This window comes from Anser brachyrhynchus (genome assembly GCF_964034855.1).
Source record: "Anser brachyrhynchus genome assembly, chromosome: 1".
Taxonomy (NCBI): Eukaryota; Metazoa; Chordata; class Aves; order Anseriformes; family Anatidae; genus Anser; species Anser brachyrhynchus.
In genome coordinates, this window is record NC_137694.1 from 16,547,732 (window position 1) to 16,570,419 (window position 22,688).

A 22,688-nucleotide genomic window follows, 5' to 3' on the forward strand; every position below is an offset into this window, starting at 1 on the left:
ACTGCATGCTTGGTTCAATTCCCAAAGAAACAGGCAATGTCCTTTTCTTCTTACAGTTAAAATGAGCCTCACTACACGACGTTCTCCTGCCTGGAAAGATTCACTCCTACCTCAACTAGTCTTATCTGGGGAAACATTAATGGAAAAGTGAAAAAAGATTTTCTGCATCATGTGAATGAAACTATCCATCAGTCTGCGCTCACTGAATCACAGGAAGATAACTGAGCTTCTACCACGTGAAGGAGAACAGCCTAGTGTGGACTTACTGTATTTAAACTCCAAACTAAATTCCCACAGGATTAGGTTTAATCTTCTCAGAGACCTTGGAGACCTGCTTGCAGTTAGGTCCCCTTACCAAAAATTCCTGCACCCAAGGAGACATTGCAAATCAGTCATTGGAGATGGTAGCAATGCAAGAGTTCCCAAAACACTCTGGGGGTTGAGAGGGAGTTGGCCAGCCTAAACCAACCCAGTGCTTGACTGCTGTTGTCCAGGCTCCCACTCCTTGCACCAGCCATGTCCTTCCTCCTTCTCCTCTGCACTGACATTTGCATGGCTAGAGATGAACCCCACCAAAAACCTGCTAGATCTGAGAGGCAGATGAGCCCCGTGCACCAGCTCAACTGCCTGAGCAAGGGAAGGGCAACACTTAGGGCCAAGGTGTGGGACAACAAAAGGAGGACACTGTAGCCTTGCCCAAGAGCTATCAAATAGATGATGAAGGAGCATCATCATCATCCTAACTGTGCTGTAGAGCTACACAAGGTTGCTTACGAGGCCCTTCGTGCATTAGCATGAAAAGCATGACTTCAGTGGCAATGGGATAATTATGCTGCCAAGTGTCCTATCACCGCTTGCTGGAAGAAGTGTTTAAGTATTTCAGCAATGTTTGTGACAACATCTGCCAGGCACAATTCAACTCAATCCCCTTTAATGATTCATTTTCATGAATTGTACATCTATTTTAAGTGCACTGCAGTTACTTCAGAGAGAATAGTAATGAAAACTTAACGTTTTGGGTTTCTTACGCTGACATGGTAATCATAAGATGCAGACCATTGCAGTCACCCAGGCTAAGTGCCTTACCAGAGCACTAATATGCTTTCTTGGAAAATGATCCAGATTATTTATGGCATAATTAAGGGAAGAATACATATTTGTAATTCTTCATTTGCAGGAAGGATATCTTTTTGATTAGTAAATATGTAAAGCTTAAGTGCTATTATGTAAAAATACATCAGGCAAACGGTGTCATCATTAAGCATGTAATTACAAATCTGTAATTATAGAAAAATCTATGTAGGCGAAGTTCAGAGATACAGACATCTTCAGAAAAAAAACTTGTCATTGCTGAGGGGAACAAACAGTTGAATTGGGTACCAAGCGCTGCATGCCCATCAGGAACTGGGGATGGCACGGGGCACACCAGTGTGGTTCACATCCCCGTGACAGCCACCCTCTCCTCTGATCTTCTTGGTCGAAACTGGCTGTGAAGTGGGTCTAAAACAGAAGGGGAAAGAGGACGTGTCTGCTTGCAGAGTTTGCCTTGCAGATTGTGTAGTGATTTACGTCCTGCACTGGGAAAACAAAATTGGTGAGAACTGCATCTTCTCCAGGCAGGTCACATTTCAGAGCAACTCTGCCCTCTTTCTAGAGCCATAACTCATCACAAGACATACAAAACAGTAGAAAAACAAGCTCTGGCTGTTTCATTTAAATTCTCAGGGTCGCATTTTTTCCTTTCTGAGGTCGGTGTTGAAGGTGAGCTGCAGAGCGTGGGACAGGCAGTTGGGATAGAAATGTCAGGTGCCAGACCGTCCATCACTGTACTACACTGAAATGCTTCTCCTCCCCATTTTGCTGCATATTGTTTGGTACTTTTTTAGTGTATGCTACTAGTATAGCTGTATAATAACCTGCTTAAGCCATTTTGACCTGAAAATTGGACTTCAGACACTTTTTAAAAAATAACCTTTAAATGCCGAAACCTAGACGTAAGAGGATTCCCAAATAAAAGGCACTGGCTGCTCTTCCAAGCCTTCCAGAGGTTTCTGATACTCCTTTTTAACATTTTGTCCATCCACTCCTGCTATTCACAAGGAAGCAGGGATGAAAACCATAAGTAAAGCCCACGGTGCGTGATCTGCATTTTTAGCTGGACGCTCTGACACAAAGGATCATCCCAACTTCTCTGGATAATACCGCAGAGTGCCGTGCGTGTGACTAGTGGTAACAAATGTGCACACTCCCCTCATTTCGTAGAGCACACAATTTATGTGGGTGTTCATGCAGCATTGTGAAGGATCAGTTTCTATGCAAACTTTGTCAGCTTATAACGGGGCTTCTCCAATTAGTGTAGGTAGTGAATATTTGTTCTTGTGGTGCAAGTGTTCAGTCCAGATATAAACCTTTCAAGGAACTATTGAGAATAAATTCTCATTTACTATCTGCTTTCCAAGGCTTCTCTAGCAGAGCTGCTCTGATTCCTGCAGGTTCTGAAGAATATAGCCCAATAAAACTAAAAAAAAAACACTGCAGAAATGTCACTGAGGGAAAGGTCTGAAGCATGGCTGAGGATGCGTGGTCCCAGCAATGAGCACTCAGAGATGTTCATTTGTAGGCCAGCTTCTTGTAACACCTTGCCCGTTGCTTTTATACACATAATATAAGATGCTTCCCAAGCAATGGGCATTAGACCAAATGTCCAATAAATATTTAAATTGGTGTCAAGCAACCTCTCCAAAGAGCTGGCTGGAGAAGCAGCCGCTGTGGAAGCAGCCGCAGCAGCTCAACCAAGAGGAGCTGCAGAGCAGAGGACAGCCAGGGGAGCCACGGGCTTGATCAGCATCAGACCTCCCCCAGCAGAGGCTGCAAATGAACTGCAATAAATTTCTGTCACCTTCCGGTGTCTCTCCCCAAGGAGAAATTTGTAGCACTGCAGCTTGCATGGAGTTACAGAATCGCAGAATCACAGCAAGGTGAGGCTGGCAGGGCCTTCTGGAGGCCGGCTGCTCCAACCCCTGCCCAAGCAGGGACACCCAGAGCAGGCTGCCCAGGACCATGTCCTGAAGATCTCCAAGGAGGAGACCCCACAGCCTCTCTGGGCAGCCTGTGCCAGTGCTCGGTCACCTGCACAGCACAGAAGTGCTCCTGGTGTTCAGATGGAGCCTCCTGTGTTCCACGTTGTGCCCACCACCTCTTGTCCTGGCACTGGGCACCACTGAAATGAGGCTGGCTCTGACTTCATCGCATCCTCCCTTCAAGTATTTACATACGTTGATGAGACGTCCCCTTAGCCTTGTCTTCTCCAGACTAAAAAGCGCCAACTCTCTCAGCCTTTTCTCATCAGAGAGATACCCCAGTCCCTTCATCACCTTTGCGGCCCTATGTTGGACTCTTTCCAGCATGTCCATGTCACTGGTACTGGGTTTTCTGTCTTGTACTGAGGTGTTTCTCTTGTACTGGACATGTTTCTGCACATCCATGCTAGTAAGGCTTCCACCCATGTCACCCGTTCCTCTGCCAGCCAAAATATGCATCATCCACCATGCGCAAGTGCACGATAAAGTGCTCCCAGCAGAGGGGAGCTGCTGGTGCACAGCACGAGGCCCAGTGGTCCCAGCTCCATTCTGCAACTCCCCGGTGTCTTGCTGGAGCTGGGGATGAGCATTACTTCATCATCTGAAATGCCAAGCAAATACGCTTTAATTTGATTCAGTGCTGATCATAATATTGATTAAAGCTGGAAGATAGCCTGTGCTTTTCTGTGCATGCAGGCAAGACATACTTGAATGAGGAGGAGCCATTTACAGCTACCCAAGGGAGAATAATTCTAGCTATAAATTATGTTTGCCAAAACACGTTTCCTAGCATTATAGACAGAGGGTATAAATTAATATCATGATTACCTTTTTTAAATCTGATAAGTTATCCAGGGCTTGCAGTGCGGATTCCTTTATGCTCGGTCTGTGCAAATGAGCTGAAAGATATATAGCCTTTGCCCAAGTCCTTAGAGCTGAGCAAAGTCCCTGAAGGCTAGTCCCAGTATATGCCTTTAGCAGGTGGGTTTTTGTTTTTTTTCAATATTTTTTCATTCTAGGGCTATATTTAGGAGTATGTAAGAAACAGAGCTGAATTTTCTTGCTCTCATTTTAAGTGAGAACAAATCTGGTGAAGCTGCTACTGATGTATGTTGATACAAGGCTCTGGAAATGATGGGCGGATGAGAAGAGATGGGCTTCTCCCACATAATTAACAAGCAAAACAAACACATTCTCAGTGCCGATCTTATGGGAACAACGAATTTCCTCTGACATTGCAGCTATAAATTCTGAAGTTTTTTCATCAGAAGTTTAAGGAAACTGATAAAAGTTTAAGTTGATTATGCCCTACCAGATGGTTAAAAACTCTGGGTGCAGGAACGCTGTATATTAAAGGTTATGCATCCTTCCAAGGGAGAAATAAGGTCAGAGTTGAAGTTATCAGTCACCACTTACCTGTTTTATCAGCTAGCAGCCAGACTTGGACTTTAGCAACACTGGGACTGATCCTGACAAGCTCAATTTGAGTTTAGGTAAGCTAATATTATGGGAGGTAATGTGAGTACCAAATCAGTCTCAGAATGCAGGTTCTTCTGGATGCATTCAACCTGGCTGTCAAAAGTCTGGGGCTGGGAAGAGAGGGGATTGTCAATGACATTTACAGGCATGAGGTGGGCTTCATCTCACCCCATTCAAGCTTCAGAAGCTGTGAGGACACATCTGTATTGCTAAATGAAAGTAAGTCTGATTACTGGCTCTGAAGCCAGGCGATTGTCTCAATTCATTTGCATGGGGACAGGTCCTTCTGGGGCCACGTCGGTTCCACAGGACCCCAAGACTTGAGTCTCTGCTGGACTCAGTGTTATGCACCTGTAGACCTAAAATGTCATTGTTCTTGTGTGTGTGTTCTTTTTCAGTTCAAAGGCTCTGAAAAGACATGAGGGCTGTGCTGCTGCCTGCCGTGCTTGTGCTGTTACATCCCAGCGGCATCAATGCATGTTGTGTGCTCTGGGGGTGCTGTGAGACATATACAGGGTACTTGAGGTCACAAATTCTGCACAGATAGCACTGGAGAACAGAGGAAGGTAGAGGGAGTCAGAACTGGTGCTTTTCCTGGAGGGAATTATCCAGCAACCACGTCCGTGTTGTCCAGGAAAGGGATGGCAGGGATGGCCCAAGGCAGAGCCAGAGCATGAGCCAGCAGGTTAAGGAACATTCTTAATAGTTTTTAACATTTGTGATTCCTTTTAGAGTTGTAAAATAATTAAATATATATATGTAAAGATACATGTTTGTACTTATATGTATCTATATATATATGCACACATATGTACTGTGGTTGTTATCCTAGGTAAGTAGGTATCTAAGTAAGCACTGATAAAACATATTGTAGGATACCCAACTGGCAAGCATGGGATCTACCAAAATATCTGGAAGTCTTCCAGATTATGCTAGTTTATACAACTGAAAAAGCAGCTCCATACATTCAAAGAAAAAACAGATTTTCTTACTATTTTTTGAGCACTGAGAGTGTGTTCATCTCTGAAAACCGTATCTCCAAGCATCTTACCTGTGAAGGACTGTAATCAGATCCTGATCTGCTATATGAGAATTGAGTCACAGGGCTAAGTAGTAGTTAGACATCACCCTTAAAATGTATTATTATTATTATTTTAATATAAAGACTGCTATGCATCATTATTTCTTGCTTTCTGTGTTTATAGTTTGATATTCACCTCTTCTTCACAGCTTGTTTCTCTGACGCAATATTTTTGAACAGTAAATAACACTTCAAAATGTGTGCACATTTCTGAAATAAAATAAGAAAATGGTGTATTTGAACAGATTTCATTTTGCTTTAAATTTGCAGAATCTTTCAACATGGTCTTTTTCCAGGTCAGCCTGGGGTACGCCTTCTGTTCATTTTGGTTTATTAATTAGTCTCCTACATTCTTCTGGAAATCAGGATACACAGTTGTCTGATTTTTGATGTAAGACAAAGCCTGAAAAAAAAATCTGACATTTCCTTAGTTCGTTTCTCTTCATTTAAATTAAATGTAATTTAAATAGCATCTGAAATAAAGGTATGCAACTGGCTGGGTGTAGGTCGTGATTCATATGCCTTTCATAAACAGCAGGGAAATAATAGCTATTCTGCTATTGCATATATTTTTGGCTTCAAAAACCCATCTACCATGTCAGTTAATAGTCACTATTTGAGCCAAAAATAACTGTCACTTTTTCATTTTTAATTACTGCATCTGTTATCCTATTTAATCTTGGCATAATAACACAATAGGACATTGCCAAAAATAACGCCACAAATTATTTCCAGGCTCACGAAGAAACCACCGGTGGATTTGCATAGCAAGAAGGCAGACCCACAGGAGGGGTTGCAGTGGTGAAAAATGCTTTTTCGGGTGCACAAACGTTCCTAGCGAACAACCAGGTGCTTCTCTAAGTGAATATGCCTTGGTGGCATCTCTGATTTGTGGCAGGCACCAGGGCTGCTCTGGTCCACGAGGGGAGGTGGGGTGGGAGGTGATGATGTGCCCGGGCAGCACGTGGTAGTAGAGCCACGGTGCTGGCTCCCTCCACTAACTAAAGTCATTAATGACACCCATGGGATCGCCCAGTCCTTTCCAGGCTCTCCAGCAGGAAAAGGTTCAATTTTTGGAAAGGGTTGTGCAAAAGGTCCGTTTAGATCATGCTGCGTTGAGTGGATGTGGAGATGGGCTGGAAAGACAGGGGGAAGCAGGCGCTGCTGAGAGTCCAGCCTGGCCCCTGGTCGAGCTGGTGGGGAAAACAAATGGAATAATTTTAGCATAGGGCTAGGGTGGAGAGAGAATTCATAATCAAAAGGTGCAGTTAAGTGGGCTCCTCTGATTTCTCTGCAAAACTGCTGTTGATGTTCTTTCTATTCAAGGAAAGTTTAGGAAACCTTCTCTTTTGGTTTCCAGCATATGAAGATGCAGCAGTGTACGTGTGAAGTGCAGTGGCTGTCTTCCCTGGCAAACTGAAATGTATTTTGACAAAGCAACTAGCAAGAGCACTGTAAAATTTTCTAAGTATGGTTTAGGTTATCAGTAGTTGGTGGGTCCTGCTTGGATTATTATGTCATTTTAAATGAAAATATTCATAGAATAATTTATGACACTTACGTTTTGTTTTCATCTGCCTTGGGGGTTTTGGAAGTTAATAAAATCAACCTGCATATCTCAGTAATTTTGTTTACAGAAAGCTAGTCTGTAAATTCAGATTTCTTGCTTAATATTGTAAGATTACTGTCTTCAATTGCTCAATTAGCCATTCTAAGCATTTTCTTTTTGCTGGAAACTTCAAATAAGTTAACAGATCTATCTGCACATATCAAATATATAAGATAAAGTGTTTATTTTCCCTCCTTTTAGGATAATAATGTCTGTGGGGAATGCTGGAAGCTGTTTTTTAAGATGTAGCAGAGCAGAAGCAGTGAGAGGGGAGAAAGCAAAGCATTGAGAACACAGAAAGAGAGAGAGAGACTGAGCTTTATTCAAATAATTGGCTCCCGGTGGCAAAAAAAAATGGCAAAAAAAAAAATCATAACCGCCTTGCTGACAATTTAGAGGTAAAAGCTTTTGAGAGAGTTGTGCCTTCATTTAATCTCGATGTCAGTCCCTGCGTGCTGAAGCCAGCTGAATTACACGGCCATATCCTTCACACGAGCAGCACAGCTGTACCTTCTGCTGAGTAGTGAACTGTAACAGGTTGATGTTGTATTTGAATGGGCTGCTCTAAGGTGGCAACATCACAAGAAAATAAAACATTCGCTAGCAACCAAAACTAGTAGGTCTGACCCAATTGTGCTTTTATAAATATTCTCCAAAAATTCTGGGCTTGATTTACAGTGATTTGAAAGCTGCGTTTTCTATTCATCAAATGAAATTATCAGAAGGAAACTACTTCAGATAAATACATCACTTGAAATGCTGATGAGTGCATTTCTGGCATTTAGGGAGCATTTCAATCAGCAATAACAACATACCCCTTTTGGGTATATTACAGGACAGATTACGAAACTCCTCTAGCATGCCATACCAAGACGATAACTAATATAAACTGGATCATCTTTGAGGATGCCAGCAATAATATTATGGACTGGAGATTAACCACGAGAAACATATTCAGTAAATGCTAGAAAGTGTGCTTGTTTCATGAAAGAGAACATCTTAGGAAAAAAAAAAAAAAGAGGATGTATTATGGAGACAAGATGAAAATGATGATTTTTTAAGCTAAACCGATCGCCTGCTACATTGTACAGTACATGACTGGAAATCCTCCTCATAAATTCATCCATTTTGATCAGACAGTGGTTCCAGACTTTGGAGATCTGTATGTGTTTGACCTCATGGCTGCACTTAACGGGATCACAGTGAGTGTGTCCAAGCACCCACATGTAGAAATGCCATAGGCATTGTCGCTCCTGCTCCCCTGATCTCCCACCTCATCTTCATTCAGAGTTCCATCTTCAACCATCACTGTGTGAATGACACTGCAGTATGGACCTGTGCATACACAAACTTCTCCCAGCTTTCATTTCTAAGATTTTTTTTCACTTACTTCAGGCTTTCAGAAAATCTTACAGAGCATTTCTCAGGTATTGCATCTTGCTATTAGCAGTAAGGACAAGGTTTGGCTAACCCGAGCAGTGTTGGGGTTAGTTCTGAGAGAAGCTCTGGAGATACTTTGTGCTCACGCAGGTCCTGCCTCAGCCCCAGGAGACGGTTTGCTCTGCCCTCCTGGGGCCAGGAGAGGATCAGCCTTTGCAGTGGGGGTCAGGGGGGACTGGGGATTGGTGTCCTTTGTCCTGCTGGCCCTGGGGTCAGCTGGTTCTGTAGAGCTGCTCCATGGACCACATCCTGGCCCTGTTGAGGGCTAGGGTGGTAGTGCAGTTCATTTGGGAAACCAGGAGTTGTTCTCATTTTCTTCCTCAGACAGGGCTGGATACCAGCACCCTAGAGCATTTCTGGGGTGGAAGCTGACGGCCCCAGGTTGGGCTGAAATGGGGTCCTGGGCCATGGATGGGGGCAAGGTCCAGGGCAGGTGGGCAGGGACATGAGTGCACTCAGGGCCCTGCCATAGCCAGAGTCCCTGCCTGTCATCGCAGAGTGATAAAAACAGGGCTATGGAAAACATGATCTGCTGCCTTTACCATGGAATAAGCCATACTTGCTCTTATTTCCAGCACATGAGAAATGCAGAGGATTACGGAGCCTTTTGCTGTGATGTTACCTGACTACCTCTGTGATTTTTTTCTCTAGGCCATCCCTTTTTAAGTTACTACATTTCAATGAGGCATCTTCACAATTCTGTTCTTGCCTAAATCTGCTCTTTGTCGTGTCCCGCTGCTTCCTTTCTTCCTCCTTGGTTGGACTGTCTGATCCATTACCCTAACAGCTCAAACCAGAGGCTCCTTTGTAGCATCTGAGTTGAGAGCATTCCTGCTCACACAGAAAAGTCTTTGCTGGGCTTTATCCATCCCTGGAAGCTGTTATTCTTTTCTTCTTTGTTTGCTTGTCTATTGAAGAAGGATTTTTCATCTGTTGCTTTTCTAGAGCTACATAACAGTTACTAATCCTAATCCATTTCCTACATGGAAAAACGCAGGAAAGTAACAAGACTTTTAAAGATGTTTCTGAAGCCTTTGAGGGGTCATCAGAGGGCCCAGGCAAGTGGGTCCTTCTGCTAAAAGACATTTTTTCAAGATTTTGGCAATGACTCCGTAAGAAGCTAAAATTTAGAAAGTAAAAGCATTAATTAAAACCAGAGAAAGCAGGAGAATCTTGATGTAATGACATCACTAACAAATATTTCTCTTGGTAACATTTCACATATTTTGTCCAACATGAAATGAAATAAAATAATCTAGAGGAGGTGATTTAAAAAAATACACACACACAAACAAAGAAAAACCAACTAACAGTCTGAGGAATAAGAAAGCAATGATTTTCTTTCCATAAAGCATTAAAGAAATTCTTCTGTACTCAAAAGCTCAAAAGACTCTTAACATGCTAAATTTCTGTTGTAACCTTATCAAGGACCTACAGTATAAATGTTCTGATTACTTATAGGTTGGCATTTATTTTCTGGGAGCAAATTCAAACTTGCTGGGAAACTCCGAACTTATTTTTCATGAATTTGAAAAAAAAATCCCCATATTACAAGGTGCAACAGCACCAGTAAAAATCTATTTACTATTGCTGTTAATAATAAAATACTTGAAATGGTGGTGTTATGAGGTACAGGTTTGGCTAAGCTCTACTACTACTAATACAAAGAGATTTAAATTGGGTTTTAGAAGCAGCCAGACTAGAGGGCCCAAGCCTAGATGACTTCATTCAAGTGCCACGACACGTCTTCCTGGTCATCTGTTCAATACATGTTTTAACAAAAGGATGCTGATAGAGTTTTGGTAGAGGAAAAAGAAATTAAAAGCAATAAAAGGAAAGGAGGCAAGGCAATACAAGACTGCCAACCAAAACATTGATTGTCTGTCCATGCAAGTGTATCAATATGAGTCAACTTTTTGATTTTTCAGGCCAGTGGGTCAAATCAAGTTAAATTATTTCACCTTGTTGCATGTTCCAGGACTGAATCCAAACGTAATTTTAAGATTTCTTGGACAGATCCAGTGGACAGGTTTTCAATTTGTTTTAGCACAAGGCACTTGCTATAAGGCTTATTAAACATTCGCATTCTGTACAAACTTTCCTAAAGCAACTCCTTTGTTCTGTAGAAACATGTTTGTAGTCTCAGAAATAAAGGCCCATCGGTTTGTCTGAAAAGTACTTGCACAACCAACGTTCAGACAGTCTTGGCACCAGTCCAGGGGAGGATATGACAACTTGGGAAGTCAGTTTTGTGTCACTTCGTGTCATTAAGAGCCCCATGTGTCCTAACCACCTGTGACTCTTTGGGGAGCAAATTCACTGTAGGGACCAGATTACAGGAACCAAAGTGACCATTTTGTTCTCGGGTATGCCCAGAGGCAGCCAGATATTTGTACGAACGCGCACCACCAGCAGCTGCTCAGGGGAGCACACGGAGTGCAGCACACTCAGGTTTTGTGGGCGCTCGGAGAGCAGGGTGAAACATCTGCCCTGCATCAGAAAGGTGAGGGAGCAGCATCTCCATGTGCTCTGCAAGCTTTCTGCAACTTCAGGGTGCTGTGCTCAGCTCCGAAAATAAATTTTAGACAGATCTGGTAAACTTGAAACCTGTCAGTGACAGATGGCTTTCTTTCAGGACAAAAGAGCCAGCTCTCAGGACTCAAAGCCACCAAAGCAGCCTGGTCAAATACAGAGGGATCTGTTTTAAAGCTGTTGTAGTAGGACAAGCTCTTAGGAGGAGAGGATAAGCAAGTACAAAGGGAATATGAAGGGATGGAAGGAGTACGTATTTCTGTCACACAAAGCGTAGTTTATCTCTTACAACAGTCTTCAGTTGTTTGTAATAAGTGATTAAACCTATGTTAAAAAAGTGATTTCTAAACTGATTGCTCTACAATCCTTCTACTGCTGCATGCACATAAACAATACCAAGTACCAACGTTAGAAGGAATAAGTTTGTTTCCCTGGTCTTCTCAGTGGAAGAAGATCTTCACTGAATCAGTAACAAATATCCCGTTAGCCTCTTCAGCCTTCCCTTCCCCCTGTTACCTTGAAATATGACGTCCCCCTTCAATTTGTTTATGTTTTACAGGATGACTTGTAGCCTTTGACTCTAACCAGAAGAGATGCACTTCACTGGAGATCAACGGAAGGCTGGTTTCAGAGGGCTTATTTTAGATTCACGACCACAGGCTTAGCTAAGGCAAAGCAAGAGCAGGAGGTTATAGCCTGCCTTGTGGTGGGTATCTCACCCAGGCTGCTCAGCTGAGCGTGGAGGTCAGGCTACGTGTACCACCGCTGGCATGAAGGCAGCCAGAAAATTGCAGATGGTCACCGTGACCCAGACAGACTGGCTTAAAAATGACATATCCACGTACTCGAACATGCATTCCCAAGGTCTGGAATTTGCTGTAGGCCACTTATATATGGCTGACTAGGTTCCTGGCCAGAGATGGTCTCATTTCTCAGGTTTGCAGAAGGGGAACTCATTCCCAAATGCAGGCTGCCCCACAGGATCTGTTTATCTCCCCTTTTCCATCCAAATCCTGCAGCAAAACACCACCTATAACCTTTGTAATAATCCAGAAGCACAGTCACTGACTTGAGTGTCCTGAACACCCCGAGGAGGGGCTGCTCTTTCACCGGTGACCATGCTGGAGCCCACCAAGACCAGCTTTCCGTCTCCTTCCATGGTTAGGGAGCCTCAGGACAGACAGCACAGAGCCCCTCTTAGCTGTGCTCTACACTCACACAAGGTGTTAACTCATTTTCCTAAATGAGGGATATGTGGGTGTTCATTCTGACCTATTTCTCCTGTCAGTTTACTGTCTGTCACCATATTTTCAAGGCAGCGCCTGGGGTCGTGGCTGTGTTATCCCTGCTTGAGCCGACGGAGAACGCGAGGCAGCCTTTGGAAATGCAGCAGCTCAAGCGCCAACATCAACACAGACTGATTTCATTAGTCTGCATAAGCTGTCTGATGCTATTTAAAGCTCGCTTCGGCAGGACCTGTGGACAACGGGCATGCTGGTGAGGGGAGGTTATTTAAAAATACTCTGCCTTTTTTTCACCTGGCAGCAAACCCTGCCTCGCCACCCAAGGAAAGCTCCTGCATCGCTCCCCAGCATGGAACGAGGTGCCTGTCCCCATGGGGCAATGCCAACGCCATCCTCATAGTGCTCAGATGAAGGCCAGGAGGGTCCCTGAGTCCTGGCAGAGCCTTTTGGCACATCCCCCCACGTCCCAGGGGGCAGACTATGCTTTTTTCCTTCCCACTCCAACCCTCGCAGGGAGCACCGCTGGGGAGATGGGTCGCACCTCCTGCCTGAGGGGCAACCGGGATGCTCAGCAGCTGAATTCTCGTTAGCAATGTACTAAAAGGAAAGGCAAACCCCCCTCTCCATCCTTATGGCCAAGATTAGGAAACTGAAATACAAATTTCAGGTCTCTCTGGTACAGCTTTCCACCTTACTCATGCATCTTCCTCAAAGCCGAGTCTATTTTTCTCCACTTCATGCTGTTAAAAATAGCTCTGAGAATGTGGCTTTTAAGTGCTATAGAGATGATGACACGATACAATACAGGGCACTTTTTTCACTGTTTTGTAGAGGATTAAAATAGAAGATCCAAAGTGCTACTTACTATAATTTTAATCTCCTACACAAAGACTATTTATCCCTCCTCCCCCAAAGTAAATTGCAGGTTTCGTTACTAAAATAGTGAATCAATTTGTAGACGTACCCGAGTCATTGATAACTTTGCAATCTTCTAACCCAGCTAGGATTATTTAGGGTATATTTTGGCTTCCAATTACCAGACAGAATTTATACATGAGTTCATATTTCTTGCAAGTCTTCACTATTTTATATCAAGAATAGAATTATCCAAGCCCTCCTTTGGGATCCTGATGCTACAGGCAAATTCTTCCTTATTTTAGGGAAGGTGTGCTTTGTAGAAAAAGAATACCCCATCAAAGTTTTAGCATACATTATAGTAAGGAGAAGTTACAGTTTTAAAGGAGAAATAAAAATGAAAATCCAATTATTTTTTAGTTACAGAATATGGAGTTTCTCTTTGCACTGTGATTGGTACTAGATTTATGGGTCAAGTAAGAATTTACAATAAAATGGATAAATTAGAATTAGATACGGTTTGGGCCAGATACAGCAACATCCTGTGAATCCTTACAGGCTAGCAATCAACAAATTGATTGTGATGGATGCTCGTAACATTAACGGGGAAACGTTATGACTGTTGATCACCAAGTGTGTCATCATCAGCTTCAATTACAATAATTTGTCTCTAGTCAGGTAGATCAAAATCTGAGTGATTTTAGCTATGAAAAATGTGCATGCCTTCAACTAACTGTTAAAGACATTGTAATTAAATCCGCGGCTCGAATCAGACTACATTATTTTCGTTTAAATCCCAGGGGATCAGAAGGCTTTTTTCCCTGAGCTAAATCTCAGCAGTTATTTGTGAGAGACTGATATACTGATATAGAGAACTGCTTCTGATCCATTGCTAGGTCTAAAGTATCAGAGGGAGAACTGAACACAAGGACAAATGATAAAGTTAAATTTTCCTTTAAGATGAATGTCTTTTGGAAATTTTGGCTTTTTGGAAACTAGTTAAGTCATCAGCTATTACCTCTGCCTGGATTCCGACCACAAGAACATGACAGACTTATTTTCTTTGCATCTTGTTTAATTAACGTGCCTGCAGAGGAGCAGTGGCAGTGGCAGCACGGACCACCCCTGACACTCACTGAATTCCAATCAGCATCTTCTGTCCCCCTGCAGACAGGCTCTATTTGACAAGCTCTTTCTGGCTGACTAATGCGCCTTGGGTCATGCTTATGGTTAGCATAGATACTTGTAGAGCAGATATGACTTATTACAACATGTGCCACTTGTAATGAAAATCACATACTCTCTAGGAGAGGGCAAAAAAAAAAAAAGAAACAAGCAACAGCTTTATAAAGGAATGTCTTTCGAGCTGTCCTGTTTAGGCAACACCTAATTCCACGCATACCAGCATTTTGTTTTCATTCAGACCAAAAATAATTACTTTTTGAAGCAGGACTGCTTTGAGTTAGAGAAATGCTGTATTAAAATGCATTAAGTTTCTAGAAATGCCAGGGATTAAAGAGAAATACAGCACCATTTGCAATGAACTGGAAAACTGAAATGAAAGAGTCAGTGCTAAGGTCTCTGCTTTTTTCTTATTATCAGTGTTGTACAGTAATAGGTGAGGTGAAGAGCAAAAAATATCAGTGTTTGAGTCAGGAGCGCCCAGAGCTGTTGCTTTCATCAGTAGGTCACCTACTTGGTCTCAAGTTTTAAATCATCAGCAATTATTTTAAAGTTTCCGTGAGGGAAAATTGTCCCAGATAATCACAGAACAGGAAAACTTTACATTTGCTAACACTGCATTGTACAGTTTTGTGAGCTTCTTGGACTCACTTTGACATCAGATTTTTGTCATCACTGCACAGCTATTACAAGGACAACTGGAAGAGCATCCTCGTTCTCCCTGGCTGTTTAATACTGGGCTAAATAAAACCTTGAGTGGCACATTAAGTCGTGCACCAACGAGCACAAGCAGAGGCATGGCCACCTCTCCCTCCATCTAGTCACAGCGATTGCCGTGTCTCTGTGCTGCTTTTCAGGCAGAAAGACGTGTCTGTGCTTTGCTATGCGAGGGTATAAACCTGGCGTGCCTGGGATGCTCCCGACGGGCTGTCGGTGTGTGGTGGGGCTGATCTGCACACAGGACTGAGTTCTCTGCCTGTTTCACAGCTGGTTTTTCAAAGAAAGCTGTAGATCACTTGGAAATCCTACCTAAGTTTTTCAAATCCTCTGACACTATGTGAGCGAGACTTTCAGCTGGAGAAAGAGGACGTTCCTAGGAAAACATAGGCATGTGCTCTGTCTCCATATCCATCTGGGCTCCTGCACAGCGTCAAAGCCTTCCAAAAACATTTGATTTTCTCTCCTGTGCAATGATTTGTGAGGTGCACGGAGATAACAGGTAGGTGCAGCTACCCACAGAGCAGGTGCAGGGGTAGCTCCAGCACCTCCATGAAGATGTGTGCTTTTAACCATGTGCAGCCAACGTGCTCTGAGAGCTGCACTTCAGGGACTACTGCAGCATTTTTAGGCAATCACTGCAAGTCTGTGCCAGAGCTTATAACCACAGTGAGTTTTTAACAGGGAAAGGTGGGGAAACAAATGCTAGAGGAAAGGAGGAGCGTGGGAGGGAGCAGGATGTGCTTCTCCTCTCAGGCTGCCACCAGCAGCCCCAACAACATCTGGTTCAAACCATGGTGCTGCCACCTCCCCAGGCAGCCAGTGCTCCCATTCCTTCCCCTTTTCTTGTAAATATTCAGGGGCTTATGAGTTCTGGTTACAGCTGTATTGCCCCTGATGTTTCTAATTTCTGTGACACCGTTGCTTACCCTGCGGCAGGTTGCTGTGGGTTGGGGCTGGGGCTCCTGCTCCTCCCTTGGCTGCAGGATACTGTTAGACGCTCTGATATTCACAGCAACAGCACCAGCTTCATTACCTATCACTGCCTTTTGCACTCATGTTTTTCCTTGTTATACATCTATTTGTCTCTAGTCGCAAGGAATTTCATCCCTGTGGTTATTTATATAGTACATTTTATATATATCTCCATTATAGTGTTAGTAAGAATATTCATCGACCATTTTTATTATTATTTCAACAAGTCCAAATACAAATCTTGAAGGTGTTGTCCTCTTAGTAATGTTCATTAGGCATTTTAATGTAATTTTTAACTTTTTTATAGGCATTCCTTTAACTAAACTGAATACTCTGGGCTCTCATTCATGACTTTAACAAGTACTTTAACTTCTAACACTCAAATCCTGATTTATTGTCTGCCATTACTACAACAGGCATGTCATCCTAGTAAATACAGATTTCATTCTTGAAAGTCCTCATTTACTAGAGTGTTTTCTAACAATGTTATTTCTGAAAAGTAACAATAAGGTATTAAATGCATTTTTCTGTTAAAAAAAAAATCCATGTTAGCTTTGTGTCTGATATATCTGGAATTCCCACTAGAGGCTATATTCCTTTTCAGTAGCTTCATTTGCCTACAGATATGGCATAACACTTGCTTGAACTTTTCCAGTGATTTCCTGCCCCCCTTACCATTCCCAGCCGCTGCAAAGCCCTGTTCTAAGCCCCATAGTCATGTATGACCCCAGCCAGTGGCTTCTTTGCCTTTTTTTTGCCCCAGTTCCATTAGCAGATTTTGCTATTCACCATTGCTTAGCTATGATGGCAGAAAATGCCAGAATAGATCAGAAGAAATAGCTACTATAAAAATGCCAAATGGGCAATTTCCCGTGAACCAGGGCAAGGGAAGAGCAAGTTAAGTTTATAATCCGAAAAGGCAAAATCTGGGCTCAGCTGGTGGGAGGTCAGCTCGCCAGGAAACACAGAAAGTATTGCAGCGGGTGTGTGGACTTCTTGCACACCATCACGGCACCCCTGCTCACTCCTGTGAAGGACCTCTTCAGATGGCAGGAAATAACCTTATTAGAAGTTTGGAAACGCAAAGGTCTGTTAACAGCCAGCACTACTTAATACCCTGGCTTCTCTTCATTTACCCATTTTTTAATTGTCCAGAAGTGTTATTTTTATGTGTATATATTATTTGCGTATGATTTTGTTAAAGGGACCGATCAAGCAAAGATTTCATTGGAGAAGCAGAGATTAGAGGATATTGACTCTTGCCATCCAAGAGGAGAATAATACCAGTCTGTGCCTCGTGAGAGGAGCCAAAACATGAAGGTCAGTTTTTACAACCCCTCTATTTCCAAACAAAGTCTCTTTTATCATTAGTGATAAAAGATGAATCTTCAGTCTGTTTTTCCTTCGCTGAGGATTTTTTCTTTTTTTTTTTTTAATCCACAAAGGAAGAAAACTATACAACACATGTCCTTTGAAAAGCACTGGTTATAACTCTTTGTTGGGTTATGTGTATCCTAAACAGATTTTAAATATTGCAAATTAAAAATAAATAAATAAAAAAGGAATGAGAGAACAACACAGTTCTACCTAATTAACTCTTATCTTCACTTTATAGTAAAACATTTTTTTTGCCGTAAGATGTAGGAAAAAATAAAAGGTAACACAAAATTGGAAAAATTATCCTTCTCCAGTAAGAGGAAAGACAACGAGACTAGTTTGCCACATATCACAGATGAAATGCAAAAAGAAGAAAGCAACCAGAAATGAAAGAAAAAAAGACATTTCCAAATGCCACTTATCCTGTAACAGCAGCTGCACTCATGCATTTTGAAGAACATCAAACTATAATGGGCCACCAAGAGAATGTCTCACCAGAAAAAAAAAAAGAAAAAAGAAAAAAAAAAAGTAAGTTTTTTTAATCTTTTACAGGGATACATGTGCATGGAGAGCAATGAAAAGTGAATTTTATTCTGTAGGCATATTTCTAGTGAAGAAATATCCTTCTGTGCATTATCTCATTCTGTCTCAACTACCTCCGGTGGGACGCTGCACAGAACAAAAAAGAACACCACTGAAAAAGTGTTACAAGGTCATCTGGCATACTTCAGTTTTCCATATCCATGCCACTTTTAACAAAACTACATTTAGTGAATCTCTGAGTCTAAGAGATTAAGAACACCTGACAGAAATTGTCCTTTCCTTTAATTTTAAGCCACAGGACTTCTGGAGCTTGAATCATAATATTGCAGTGCTTGTGACTGGCAGGTATGTATTTGTGTCTTTGAAAACATCTTCCAGAGGTGGTTTAGTGACACATTTTATACTAGATCCAGTCAGAGACATTAGCAAGTTCTGAAACCATTGAAATGCAGCCCCTGGATTTGGGGTTGCTCAAGAGCTACACATCTCCAGGATGAGCAGATTGGGACACCACAACACCTCAGATGAGGAAGCCTAAGGGCCTGGGCTAACAAGCGGCAGGTAATTTCGGGGCTGTCTGTAACACTGTTTGAGGGTGGAGCAATGCAGTCTGCTGAGCTCGGTCACTTTGTAGCTGCCATCTTAAGACAAGGCAAAAGGACTGTCAGCTCCTCCCAGGTAAAATGGCGCAACCATCTGGAGAGGCCCTACCACAGCTGTGAAAATCAAGACCAGCAAAGTCCCCCTCTGCAAATTTTGCCTCCGACAGCTAGGCAGGATCATCACGCACTCCTTCCTTCCCCAGGCAAGGCTTTTCCTATCAAGGTGCCATCCCACCACGCTGATGATAAGTACAGCCTACGGTTAGATTTCTTGATGTCCTTGCCAGAACAAGCAACGATTCTGTTTTTCAGCAGCAAAAATGAGGCAAGGGGACGGCCTCAGCTTGCCAGGCGGTCAGTACGAAGTCAGTACGACTGCAGATGGTCTTTGGCATGTGAAGAAGAGAAAGGTGCACCAAAGGAAGAACGGTTGAGCAGCTGTGGGAGGTGTAGAAACTAAGATGTGGAGAGACAGGGCAAGAGAGATGGGGATCTCCAGAAGAGGGGGATTTATGAATGAGAAAGAGAATTGGGGACTTGAGAAGTTCACAGCGTGGAAGCCAGGAATGGAAGGCCTGGGGAGATCTGCTTAAGGTGATAAAAAGTGCAGGGATTTGCTCGGTTGCTGAAGGTGGATGGCAGGATTGAAGGGTCCTTGGGTCAGGCAAAGCTGGCCTGAGGTGGGAAGAGGGATGGCCTACGATGGGAGGAATGGGTTCATCCTACAGAGGGATGAAACTGGATGCTGAGGGGCCAGGGTGAAGTGGGGTTGCCATTACTGTGGAATGTATTCCTGGCCCAAGCTCCCTGCAGACATATGCAGGATTATTATCATCTTTCTTCCCCTCCATGGGACCACAAGGCACAGCCCTCAGTTTGTTCTCTTATTTGTTATCAAAATACAGAAGTCCTAATGGAGGTTCAAAGAAAAAGATCAGATTTGTTAAGGTATTTAGGCCCATATGAATGTTGATGTGCACCTGCACAATTAGGTCCTATTTTTAGATTCGATGCACATCTGTTTTCTACCTTATCAGCGCTGACAATAGAAAAACTGTTACAAAAAAGTCTTTTCAGCTTATTTCCCTATATTATCTGATTGTTGTAAATATTAAATGGTAGCTTTGCATAAAAAAGTAGTCACTGCTGTTTTACTTCATTTTTTGTATCATTATGTATTTTACTAAATATACCAAATCCAAAAATCTTCAAGGTCTTCATGACTGCTTTTTCAGTTTGTAAGATTGAGAGTATGCGGCTGAAGTGTTTGAAGAAGGCATTATTATTTCTTTAGTGTGCAAGTTCCTGTTGATTTAGATCCTCTAGATAGTGTCCTTGGAGAATGCAGTATTGAAATGAAAATAGATCCATCTCATGAAGTTGTACTTATAACAATTTCAATTAACTTAGTGTGTGAGTAATGGAAAAGAGAGTTAGATTGTAATTATCTTCCTCAACTCTGCCTGAGAAGTATATGTTCAAAGCACCCAAAAAAATTGTCAATATCCATACACTTTCAGAGTAACATTAAAGGTTAAATCTGATTCCCAATTATTCTGCTTACTTTATGTTAGATTTAATGACAAAATAAAGTTTTGAATGTACGCTGTCAACAAGTGCCATTGCCTGCATTTCGATTACAGCGTATAGGTCCGTTTCTAACTCTGGCATTAACATTGCAACAGCATTGCAATAGCAGGAGTAGGGATCTTTCTCAATGTTCCTTGCAACTTTGAATAACTACCTTGGTGTCATGTAATTAAACATTTTACCACAGATGCTGATGCTATAGACTGCAAGTTCCTTGTTAAAAATGTGTGCAGAACCACTCACTCACTTATGTAAATATATACTCTCCTTTACCTTAGTTAAAAAGACCCCCAAATCAGGTTTTCATCTAAGAGCTAATAAAGCCAAATACAGGAAAGAGGGTCCCACAGAAATAAAACACAAAAAGGGCTGAAGAACATTTATCCTGAGATCCATCACAGCAAAAACTACGAGAAATCTTTTAGTGCTGCTTACAGAAAGAAAGGTGTTGACTACAAGCTGATTTTGACATGCTATTTTTTTCCCGAGTAACTGCAGACTATCAAGATTTTATAGCTGACTTTAAAGCTTTTTCTTGTTTGTTTGCTTACTCTCTGGCAAAATGATGGGCAAGAAAATTCAAGAGCATCAAGTCCTTATTTATGTATGACTTAAATAGCAAGTTGGAATCTTTGCAAGTGTTTAACATCTTTGACTCAGATTCAGTCACAAACAACTTACATTAACTGATCTGTGCCATAATTGTATGCCAAGGTTTATAGAAGCCTTAATTGCTGGCAAGATTGACATTTATTTTACAGAAAGGCTCCCTATTCACAAAGTTTTAATTATAAAGCTAGGATTTGAAAACGCAAGAGGAATGTGCCCACCAGTTTCGGTGGCAGTGGAGTTAATTTGGTTTTAGAAATCAAAGGTTTCTTGCCAAGTTAAAATGAATAAAACTAAGCCATAAACCCTCAAGCGGACTGGCTCTATGGTTAAAGAGTAGTTATAGCACCATTAGGGCAATTGCAATTTGATTTAATCAACCTAAGGAAAAGGAAAGGTAGTCTTCCAGAGCCACCCCATCGTCATCATCTAGATATCACTACTTCAAACCGGACAGAAAACAAAAAACGATGTGCTCAAATTCCACAAAGAAATCATATCTCAAGGCAAATATAAGAAACTTCTCAACATAACAGCAAGCTACTCAAGGTAGCCCTGGCTCTAGAGACCAAGACAGCAGACGGTCTACCCAATTTTCCTCCCTAAGCATTTAAGGAGTTCTAGGGGAGAGGAAACAGCCAAATCATTAACTGGTTGGCCAAACCTCACATGCTGTTCCCCTTTCTCTAGCCACAGCAAAGCAGTTGTTATGGGACTTGTTAGCAAGTTCATGTTGTATTTTTTGGTATTCTCCCATTACCATGACCTTAGAAGTCCAAAAGCAATGCTTCACCTACAAGATAATCAGCACGCTGTTCAAACTAAGGGTATCCATACAAGGTGCCATGGAGCTTGCCTAGGCTAAGCAGAGCAAACTGTATGTATGTATGCCTAGGTTGATGGTGCTGCTTCCATACAAAACAAAACAACAACAAAAAGAAAATAGAAAGAAAAACAGAAGAGCTCAAAAGTGTTGTTCTGTCATCGATCCTGGTGACCATATTCACATGCTGGGAAGAAAAAAAAATGAGAAAAATGAGAAAAACACAAAGCCAGAGGAAAAACTATCTGGAAGGCAAGAGTCCTCACGTTTTTGTGGGTCAGTAGCTTAAGACATTGGTGGGTTGTGATCTGCATGTAGAAGCATAAAAAAAAAATTGTTTTTTTTTTTTTTTACTAGTAAAAGTTATATCTTTGAAAAAGCTTGTCAAAGGGTATAGCAAATTCATCACTACTTGATGGCTTTAAATAGAGTGTGTTTTCAGAAGATGTGCTCCATTTCAGCCACAAGATATTAAACTCTACGGGACTCACGTAATTTGGAAGCTAATTCCCTCTCAGTGGAAGTTGCTGGATGAAGTTCGATGGCCTACTGCCATGCATCAGCTGGATTAGGCCATTACAACACTGCCTCCTCCGCCGCCCCCTCCAAAATTTAAGCAGCGCATATTATACAAGCAGCAAAGGAGGGAGGAAGAAAATTAATCGTATTTCTCTTGAAGGCAAACTTAAAGCTCCCTCCAGACATCAGACAGCCCCAAAATCCCAAACATTATTTCTTCTTAATTCTTTAGGAAAGTGCAAGTTATTATTTTCTTTTGGCTTTCAAGCAATGAGCTATCGTTCTTCCCCATTTCAGAAAAGAATGCCGAAAATGTTTCCATCTTAGTGATAATTAATTGAACTCACTGTTGTTGAAGCAAATCTGTACCAATATATTTTTAGCACAGACACATCCAACTATATGCTGATTATAGTAATAATCAGCAAATA

At 42.1% G+C, this 22,688-nt stretch overlaps 1 protein-coding gene across 1 annotated transcript in view; it reads right to left on the reverse strand.

Moving 5' to 3' along the window:
- Positions 1-5,712: 5,712 nt before the first annotated feature.
- The window catches only part of ALG10 (ALG10 alpha-1,2-glucosyltransferase), a gene marked incomplete at its 5' end in the record, with an annotated part of 28,043 nt that continues 11,067 nt past the window's right edge, over positions 5,713-22,688 (reverse strand). The window contains one exon of the mRNA XM_080577507.1: positions 5,713-6,833. Coding sequence (XP_080433633.1) covers positions 6,741-6,833 — 93 coding nt within the window. The 3' untranslated portion in view covers positions 5,713-6,740. The remainder of the gene's footprint in view (positions 6,834-22,688) is intronic.